Here is a 10,429-nt window from a genome sequence, read left to right as displayed (position 1 = left end):
GGTCAATTTCTTACTCTTACTTCTTACTCCGTGTATTGTAGACGACGCCTAAGACGGTCTTGAAATAAGAATCGACTATGAATACCATCCATTAATAATATAATTCAAGTGGTAATATTGTTAATTTTTTTATTATAAATTACCCCTCAGTAGTACGCATGCATGTATTAAAAAAAAAATGAAATCAAATCTTTAAATTACGCCAATTGCAAAAAGAATATATAATTTCTTGCAATATATAACATATACTATTATATTTTGTAAATTGCGAAAAGAACATATATTTTATTGCAACATATAACATTTAATTAACGAGACAAAATTATACGTACCTTTATCTTTCTATTCAAGAGTCTTTTATATTTGCAATGGAATACAACATTTAATTTCAAAAAATTAAAAACGAAGCATCACAAAATGAGAAAATTTTATTAAAATAAAATTTTTTATGTAAAAAAACTTGGCACGTTGCTAGACCTCAAAATATAATAAGATGATCGTCAAATAATATCGAATAAAAAAAATAATGAAGAGATTTAAGAAAGAAAATGAGGTGGACTAACAATATACAGTGCGTGCGTGCGTGCGTGCGTGCGTGCGTGTGTACGAGCAAATAATTAAAAATACCAAATATGAAAAGTAATAAAGAGATTTAAGAGAGAATTAATAATATACGTGTTCATATGTGCGACCAGATTTAGACCGGTATGCGACTTAGATTTAATACAGAATAAGTATTTATATGGTAAAAGCGTATAAGACTAGAATAATGGTTTCAGGTTTGTAAGACATGCTGTTTAAGTTAAATATAAAAGTAGATTTAAAATTAATTATAATCTTAATTGTAATTGTGATTGTAATTTTATGTTTGATTAATGTTAATTAAACAGTAAACATTGTTTATTTCTTTTATGTAACATTTACTTATTATATTTTGAGGTCTAGCAGCGCGCCAAGTTTTTTTACATAAAAAATTTTATTTTAATATAAAATTTTCTCATTTTGTGATGCTTCGTCTTTAATTTTTTGAGATCAAATGTTGTATTCCATTGCAAATATAAAAGACTCTTGAATAGAAAGATAAAGGTACGTATCATTTTGTCTCGTTAATTAAATATTATATGTTGCAATAAAATATATGTTCTTTTCGCAATTTACAAAATACAATAGTATATGTTATATGTTGCAAGAAATTATATATTCTTTTTGCAATTGGCGTAATTTAAAGATTTGATTTCATTTTTTTTTAAATACATGCATACGTACTATTGAGGGGTAATTTATAATAAAAAATTAACAATATTATCACTTGAATTATATTATTTATGTAACGGTTTTTTTTTAGTTTATGTAAAGTACAGTTTTTTATGGAAGGTACATGCACACTTGGCGCCTTTTTTTTTACCTTTTTTTAAAAAGGTAATTTTGTTAATATATAATATAACATCAGGAAAAGTATAATTCAAGAACATATATCTATTTATATTTATAATAAAAACTTGAGGGGAATTCAATATTCTACTTTAAATTTGTATTAAACAGATGACTATTAAACAAATTTTTATATCTTAATTAATTTTTAAAAATATAGAATAGAAATATACATATACCAATAAACATTGCATTTATGTGTGTGTGTGTGTGTGTGTGTGTGTGTGTGTGTGTGTGTGTGTGTGTGTGTGTGTGTGTGTTATACGTATATGTATATATAATTTCACGATGAATAATTTCTCACATTTGTTTTTGATTATTTTTGAGTTTGAAAATACCGCTTGTAAAATGGCGGGAAAATATAAACTTATTTTTTCTACTTTCTGACACAAATAACACGATTTTATATTTACAAAAATTAAATTTTCGAATGTATATAATAAACATTATATTTATAACACTGTATATGTGTTTTCTTTAATAATACATTTCTATCTTAATACTAGTACCAGTAGTTTCAGTACTCTCTACACTCTACTGATCCTACACGAAATTCTTTCCTCGAAATATGGCGGACGAGATTGTACTTGCAGGTCGATTGAGGTTATTATTTCTTGCTGCAATAGCAATTATCGATTATAGTACCTTATCAAATGTCTTATCAAGATGTACAAAGTATAACGTGACGATGAGCGAACGCGTGTTCGCAAGATATGACTTTAACATGCCAGGATTATGAGAACATTTGAGTGGACTCGAGGACAGAAACGAAAATGGCAAAAATACAATGGTCTTTGACGAAGACACCAAGTATTCTTCGGTAAATTCATAAATATTTGTATTTGTTGAACTAAATATTTAGTTCAGACATCTATTAATTTTTATTTTCTATCACCGAGTTATTTCATTCCTACTTTTGCTACTGTTTATGTTTATAGTTGCATTAAAAAAAAATTGTTGAATTTTAATCCATTTATTAATTCTTTATATCATAAATTTATATGGATTTAATAAGTGTGACGATCAAATTTGACTTGTTTTAAGGAATAGTTTAAAACAGAAATGGTGGCGACTTCAAATTTCTATCAAATCTTTGTTCTACAATGACTTTTTGAGTTGGAGTTATGTTTGTGATATACTTATGGAACCCATGTTCTGGTTTGTCGAGAACTTCACTTCTTTTTTGGGTCCGGTAAGATTTTTTATATTACTTGTCCTTGTATTGAATTACAAAATCTCATATATTAGCTTTCATTTAACATAAAAGATTTTGTTTAAGATTATTGCGTTTTTTATGCCTAATAATAAGCTTCATGTAATTAATTCAGTTGAGTTAAAAAAATCTATACTAGAATTTTGATATTTGTAAGACATGAAGTTTCATAAAATGTTCCATGATACTTTGTTCTACTTATATGTATAATGCAAACTTCAAGATATCCACAATATATTTACTAAGTGCTGCAGTCCATAGGTGTTTGTAGCAATGGTGATCCTGCTGACCATCAGTATTGTATACATTGCCTACTATATAGGTCTACCCTGGTGGTGGGAACGGAGTCCATTAATGACGATAATCTTATTGCTAGTTGGAAACTGGCTGCTGGTTAATGTCTGCTTTCATTATTATATGGGTGTGACTGTGCCAGCAGGAAATCCACCTCAGGGAGGCCTTATACCAGAGGCTGTAAGCATCTGCAAGAAATGCATCAAACCAAAGCCACCCAGAACACATCATTGTTCTGTTTGCAACAAGTGTATCCTCAAAATGGATCATCATTGTCGTATCCTTATATATTTTATTAATTAATTTTATACATATAGCCAATTTTCATCAATTAATTATATTCATCATAGATTAATCATGTATATATTGTCAATGAAAATTTATATGGTCGTTTTTTGCAACATCCTGTAATAAGTCTTCCTTAATCAATACACAGCATGGTTAAACAATTGTGTTGGCCACTATAATCATCGGCATTTCTTCCTATACATGGTTTACACCGTAGTTGGCGTTATGTTCATTATGATATTCGGCGTGCAACTCGCCTATGAGGAGTTCTTCCCTGACCAGGAACCGGAATTAGATGGCCATCCAGTACGCCTTAATAATTCGGAAATAATTCCAATGGTACATTAATTAATTGCACATAAATACATTTTATTAACTATCACTTTAATCCAAATCTTAAATATATGCTTGATTGATACAGACGGAATCATTAGATCATCTAAGCAAGGAGGAGCTAGCAGAAATAGTAAGACAGGCGGCAGAAACTGAGGCCAAAGAATGGCAAAAAAGATTGATAATTTTTACGGGTCTGATCTGTATAGCCACATGTACAGCGTTGGGTGCTCTAGCCTGGTGGCATGCTCGTCTCATCACCCGAGGAGAGACAAGTATCGAGGCGCACATCAACAATGCGGAATCTAAAAAGTATCGTACTCAGAATAAGTTCTATCAAAATCCTTACGACTTTGGATCGAGGGAGAACTGGAGATTGTTCTTAGGAACAAAAAGCAGGTAGAACTTTTATAAATACATACTTAAAATGTTAAGTAGCGGTCATACCGATTAAAATACAACCAATAATATAAATCATCAACGAAAGACTAACTAAACAAATCAGATGCAATGCATATATTTATAAAATATATCACTTTTACAGAATTTGCCAGAAAAATAAATTTAACTAAAAATATTAAACTTTGCACAAAAGTTCTTACTGAACCTCACACATTATTTAATTTTATATGTTTAAATGGTAATTATAACATAATTCGAGATCCTTATGTTCTTTCAATTTTAATGACTACGATTTTGATTTAAAGGAAATTGGAAATTAAGCTTATTATAATAGCTATTTGAAATTTTGTTTAGCATATAAATTGTTGATACTTTGTTCAATATTATTTTTGTGTTTGTATAGTCTCATTGTCCAAAAATTTGTCTAATATTATTTTCATAATGTATCTTAATATTACTTGTTGCAGAAGTTGGTGGCATATCTTATTCCCATCAATTCATGGCCCTTATGGTGATGGTCTTACATGGCGAACTATTCACGATAGCAAAATCTCTTGATTTTTAACAATTTAGAAGATCAATATCATTGCTGCGTTCTAAATCCATTTCTTGTGATTTCTCTATTCTTACTTTTCAATATTCTAGTCAGAATTGCAGACTGGTCAACTGTATTCATAATTTCTTTCGCTAAAAGTAATAATTAAAGCAAGTAGACTTTTCTGAAATTGCGAAATTATTTTTACATGGTAAAAGTATATTACGTTACAAAACAATAAGTAGAAACATTTGCGAATGTTACAATATTTTGTCTTTAATAATTTGAATTGTTTGAAAACTAATTGATAACTATTTATGTAAGACTTAATTTAACCAAGTACTATTTAATAAAATATGTTTTTTGTACCTTTCGTAAAAGTCGAATAAATTGTGATTATTGTCCTTGTGGCCAGACTATACCTTCGATCCACGAAAGATAATGGGACACTCTAGTATAAACACCGGGAATATCAATCATTGCGCAGGCTATACCAAAACTAGTAATACCAATCAGTTGGAAGAGGCATTCACTCTTAGGATGAACTATTTGAAGAGGACCACCAGAATCTCCTTGGCAAGTGTCCTTGGTCCAGTTACCGCTAGGATCACCAGCACAAATCATACTTGGTGTGATACCGTACGGAACTTCTGTGGAACTGTTATGCTGTATTGTACATGGCAGATTATCTACCACATCCAGCTTAGCCTTTTGTAATCGATCGCTCACCTCTCCGCCTAAAGTACATAATTTAATTTGAATCAGTACTCCTACCTTATAAAATTTGAATAACTACAAAAATATGATATATATGCATGTACATATATAGGATATAGATAATTCACTGGGAATTATTTAGGCCAGAAAAGATTTAGCTTTGAACGTCATAGACCTGAATATGCTTATACTTAGTGTTTAATTCTTGTCGGTCCGAATAAAATCTTATTATATTGGTTATACACGCTGTCTGCAATAAGTGTTATTGGTCTTACATATACTGATTATTGCGAAGAATATTACTAAGGTCTTGATGGTCTAATCGCTTAGGACGCTCGTACGGATTACAAGAGGTCCGGATTCAAGTCCCGGCCGAGGTAATATTTTTCGCAATAAATTTATTTAAGGTTTTTAGCACATTGTCAATTTAATTTAACTTGTGATATTATTGCAGTAGTTTAATTGCGTTAGATAAAGTCCGGAAAAATTTTAGCGCGCAGTTTGAATAACTACAAAAATATGATATATATGCATGTACGTATATAGGATATAGATAATTCACTGGAAATTATTTAGGCAAAAAAAGATCTAGCTTTGACCGTCATAGGCCTGAATATGCTTATACTTAGTGTTTAATTCTTGTCGGTCTGAATAAAATCTTATTATTGGTTATAAAATTTTTTGATCTTTTTTTATGAAGGACTTTGCATTTATTAGGAATGACCTGCTACATGTAAGTTTTTAATAAATATAAAGCTTAATGAATATAATGTTTTTGAACATTTAGATTTTCAAAAACATTTAGCTTTATGATTTTTTTCTTATGATTTTAGGATTTCGTAACAAGTTTTCACGTGAGGAACTACTAAACTACTTACTATATTTGGTAACACCCCAGCCGCTCACCCAAGCCTGTCTAGGCATGGTATCAAATAATTGATAAAGACAAGCGGGTCGTATAGATTTACTAAATGTAACAACGGTCATGAGCTGTACCAGAGCTATATCCGCATACATCGCAGGTGGTCTGTAATCCGGATGAGTTTTTATATCTTTAATGACAGTTATGACGCCTTTTTGGTCTGATAAACTGTGGAAGCCAATCCTTGCGTCAGTTATACCGCCACTGCAATAAGATATAGTGTATAGGACTAGTTTTATTAGTCAAATCCTTAAATAATTGTAAGATACCAGTCACTTATGTAAGTTACATTTTAGATTGCAATTTTTGAAGAAAATAATTTTTTCTCAAGATGTGTAGTATATCGAAAAAAACACTATTAAATAGTCAAAGTAAATAAGAATAGAGTATTAGTTTAAACTTTAGTATTTGTCTTAAAAAATATTTTCAAATTTTGGGATTGTATTGGATTTATCGTTGTATTCAGTAAAATAGCTAGCAGAAAAATAAAAGATTATTTTTTCGTTAGAATTCTTGAGTTGTTTAAAGTGAGAGAAATACTATATATTAGATTTACTCTGTCCCATGAGTGCAATGAGCAGCGGAAATCACCCAGGCATGTGAAATCAGCGTGCCGCCGCACATCAGAATAAATTCGTCAGAATTGTATTTGCCTAGTGCAACCATGTGAGGGAACTCGTCGACATGTGCCTCTGTACCACCAACCACCAAGCGATTTACATTCTCGCAACTATTAATCACTTCATGTACGCCCGACGATGAACCGGCCAGGGACGTTATCAAGGTTTTACCCGCAATTTCTCCCACGTATTCTTCGCATTCTGAAATTTATTTTATATATATTATAACATTATTATGGTGTATATTAAATATATAAAGATATGTTGAATGTATATAGGGTAAGAAAATTCACATTCAAACACTTTACTCGTTACATTATAAATGTGTATTTATGTAATTTCTTATGCATTTACATTTTCGAACTTGTAAATTTTTCAGTTTTACATGTTCTTAAAATATACGATCATATTCTACTTACTAAGTTCTGATATCGTTTTTTTTGGACTGATCTTAGAAGGTAACAGTTCCTTCCAGGATGGTACGTGTGAAGTTGGAGGATGAATTTTAGGAGTAGGCGTATGAAATGTAAAATCATTATTCGGTGTTAATGTATTAAATACTGGTGTATTAAATGTTGATGTATGATAGGATGGTAGTGGTGTGTAAGGTGTTTGCGAAACAGGGCTTGGCGAACTAGGAGGCTCTATCTCAACCCTTGGATTATTTATTTCTCTATTAGAATTACGAAAGTTTGTCAGGAAAGGATTCGCATTACTATTAGGAAAGGGATTATAGTTATTATTGGATGCCTGTGTTGTAACAGCATTTGACAAGAATGGGTTTCCAATTATCTTACCATTTGATGGAAAGTTTGTCAGGAAATCATTGTTTTGAATATTGGGAAGATTTAGGTTGGACATTTGGAGAAAAGGATTTGTTGCAATGCCGGAACTCAGTTGAACTTTCTTCTTCGAAGTGCCATTATCTAAAAAAATATATCTAAATGTATATGTGCATATAAATTAAGGCAAAGTTATAGAGATAAATATCTGTATAAATGTGTGTGTGTTTGTTTGCGCGCACACGTGTATGTGTGTGTTATATACAGGGTGTCCGATAAGTTTTAACGAAGCGCTTGTGTGTATATAGAACGGACTAAACTGAATCGGAAAGTCCTCTATCATTTTGCAATTTTCGCAATAGTTAACAAGATATTAATTATTAAAAATCGCTAAATATTGTGGCTTTTAATAATTTTTTACTCGAATACTATCAACTTTACAGAAAAACAGCAAGAGTCAAATATTGTTTATTTTCTTCCATAAAGTTCCGAGAATTTTTTCAGAATTTTTTAATAGCGTACTTTCTCATATTGGTAAAAATAGTTTTCAATATATAAGAAAATGCAGTACTAAAATGTTGATAAAAAACGTTTATCTTCCGAAAAAATTCTTAGAGCTCTATGAGAAGAAAATAATTTTTGTCTTTTACTGTTTTTCTGTAAAGTTGATAGTATTTGAGTAAAAAATTATTGAAGACCAATATTCGGCAATTATTCGACAACATTATTAAACTCCCGAATTCTTGCTAACAAGTTCCTATACTGAGAAAAAAATATAGTCAATTTTAATAAATATTTAGCACAATACTGCCAACTAAATATTTACTTACAGTAAATAAATATTTGTTTAGTAAAAAAAATGATTGTTAAATCAAATTAACATTTCTTGTATCAAATAAATATATCTTTATATTTAATAAATATTTAGTTGGCATGTATTCAACTAAATATTTATTATTGACTATATTTTTTTTCAGTGTACGACAGAAGCACTAGAAAAAACTCGAGCGTATAACGCAAATATTGAAATCGCGGTTAATTTGAGAGTTCACTCAGTAACAATTTAATAATTAATTAATTATTAATAAATAATAAATATATTAATAATAATTAATAATTAGTTAATTTCTAATGATAACACTTGAAACTATAATCATAAGTTTTTTCTACCGGTGGACCAGACGGAAACCACATCAAGGATTACGAAAATCACAACCAAGCCGAAATAAAAATTCATCACTAAAGAAAAACGCATGAAAGACACATGAAGATCGAGTATTCGACGTCACGTCATTTGACGACGGAAATAAGCTGCTGTGACGATTAACGACGATGGAATCTGCGTCTCTCTCACATATTTCATCTCCCTCCTAATGTTACAAAGAATGAAATAAGATGATTGGTAAAAAAAAAGTATAAAAAACGATAAGAAAGCGCATGGAAGATGAAGGTGGGGAGTGATCTTAACAGTCTGGGATTATCGAAGATATCGACTTTGCAGTTTTCTCAATCTAGTATGTTTAGCTGGATTTGATCAAACAACTAACAATCATTAATTACACACGAATTGTAAGAGTTAAATGATAACATCTCAACAGAGTTTTGTACATCTGTTAACTTGTGATGATAGTATGCAATTTAGAATGTGTTCATCATAACAGTAACTTCGTAAGTGTAAAGTATAATTAACAACGCAATGGCAAGGATAAGTATGCATTATTCGTCTTTGATCAATATTTGATTGGTCAATTGGGAATCTCCGATTCTGATGCCAAAGCGGATAAACCAGTCGGTGTATTCTACAAAAAATAAGATGTCGATAAAACAGGATAAAGACAAGCCAATCAGTATTACTCATCAATACACAGAAGTATAAAAAACATGACACAAAAAAATCTTACGCAGTAAAATGTAAACAGTAAGTAAAATCAACATTTTGGATTTGCTGTTGCTTAATTGCATTATCGTTTTTATGTTTTCTACTATAATTGGCTGATTGGCTTACTGTTTACTTCTGCTTTATATTTTTTTGTACGAATATTATAAAATAAAAATGAAAACGTACGTACATATGAGCCCCTTAATTGATAAGTGGCATAAGTCCAAAATTAGGAAAAATGAGTTTGTTATAGAAGTAGAAAATATCAAGAATGTTTGTTTTATCTATTAATTTAATTTACTTTTATTTTGTTTTTATGTTCATAAAAAATAAAAATCAATTTTACATCATAAATAAAGTGACCGTAAAAAAAGCTGGACTTAAGTCACTATTCCAGCTTTTTTTGTAGTCACTTTATTTATGATGTAAAATTAATTTTTATATTTTATGGATATAAAAATAAAATAAAAGTAAATTAAATTGATAAATAAAACAACCATTCTTAATACTTTCTATTTCTACAATAAACGCATTTTTCCTAATTTTGGACTTATGCCACTTGTCAACTAAGGGGCTCATATATTGCCGCGAAAAAGTAGAAGAAGGAATAAAATAAGGAGGAATTATTTAATAAGTAAATTGGAGACAATAACTAACATTTATACTAAATTAAACTATTTAATAATAAATTATTATACAGGATATCATTAAATTATGGCATCACCCATCCTGAGCAAGTAGAGAGGACTAAACTGAAACGAAAACTCCTCTACTATTTTACAATAGTTAACGAGATATCAATTACTAAAAATCGCTGAATATTGATTTTCAATAATTTTTTACTTAAATACTAACAACTTTACAGAAAAACAGCAAAAGATAAAAATTGTTTATTTTCTTCTTATAAAGTTCTGAGAACTTTTTCAGAATTTTTCAGAATTTTTTAACACCGTATTTTCACATATGGTAAAAATAAGAAAATGCAATAAGTTGATAAAAAATTCTTAAAATTC

At 29.8% G+C, this 10,429-nt stretch overlaps 2 protein-coding genes across 6 annotated transcripts; one reads left to right on the top strand and one right to left on the bottom strand.

The window, feature by feature from the left end:
• Window positions 1–2,001: 2,001 nt before the first annotated feature.
• Window positions 2,002–4,535, top strand: LOC108763150 (probable palmitoyltransferase ZDHHC16). Of its 2 annotated transcripts, XM_018510518.1 has the most exons (6): window positions 2,002–2,251; window positions 2,476–2,623; window positions 2,906–3,215; window positions 3,375–3,565; window positions 3,648–3,958; window positions 4,429–4,535. In XM_018510518.1, exons 1-6 carry the CDS (start codon window positions 2,205–2,207, stop codon window positions 4,517–4,519), a joined length of 1,098 nt encoding a protein of 365 aa, XP_018366020.1. In that variant the 5' UTR covers window positions 2,002–2,204; the 3' UTR covers window positions 4,520–4,535. The 2 variants fall into 2 exon arrangements, with proteins under 2 accessions (XP_018366020.1, XP_018366021.1); XM_018510519.1 differs by lacking the exon at window positions 2,002–2,251 and having other exon boundaries at window positions 2,553–2,623; window positions 2,899–3,215.
• A 34-nt stretch (window positions 4,536–4,569) lies between these two features.
• Window positions 4,570–9,422, bottom strand: LOC108763149 (serine protease snake). 4 transcript variants are annotated; one of them, XM_018510514.1, is made up of 6 exons: window positions 8,708–9,422; window positions 7,175–7,681; window positions 6,692–6,956; window positions 6,092–6,339; window positions 4,866–5,233; window positions 4,570–4,648 (listed from the first exon to the last, which is right to left on the bottom strand). In XM_018510514.1, the coding sequence occupies exons 1-5, from the start codon at window positions 8,790–8,792 to the stop codon at window positions 4,893–4,895; spliced, it is 1,446 nt and encodes a 481-aa protein (XP_018366016.1). In that variant the 5' UTR covers window positions 8,793–9,422; the 3' UTR covers window positions 4,570–4,648; window positions 4,866–4,892. The 4 variants fall into 4 exon arrangements, with proteins under 4 accessions (XP_018366016.1, XP_018366019.1, XP_018366018.1 ...); XM_018510517.1 differs by lacking the exon at window positions 8,708–9,422 and having other exon boundaries at window positions 7,175–7,205; window positions 7,553–7,630; XM_018510516.1 differs by lacking the exon at window positions 8,708–9,422 and having other exon boundaries at window positions 7,175–7,223; window positions 7,553–7,617.
• Between the last annotated feature and the right edge of the window lie 1,007 nt (window positions 9,423–10,429).

Source organism: Trachymyrmex cornetzi, unplaced genomic scaffold, assembly GCF_001594075.2.
Source record: "Trachymyrmex cornetzi isolate Tcor2-1 unplaced genomic scaffold, Tcor1.1 scaffold34, whole genome shotgun sequence".
NCBI lineage: Eukaryota > Metazoa > Arthropoda > Insecta > Hymenoptera > Formicidae > Trachymyrmex > Trachymyrmex cornetzi.
The sequence above is the reverse complement of the archived record's forward strand: the minus strand, read 5'-3'. Positions and strand labels throughout refer to the sequence as shown.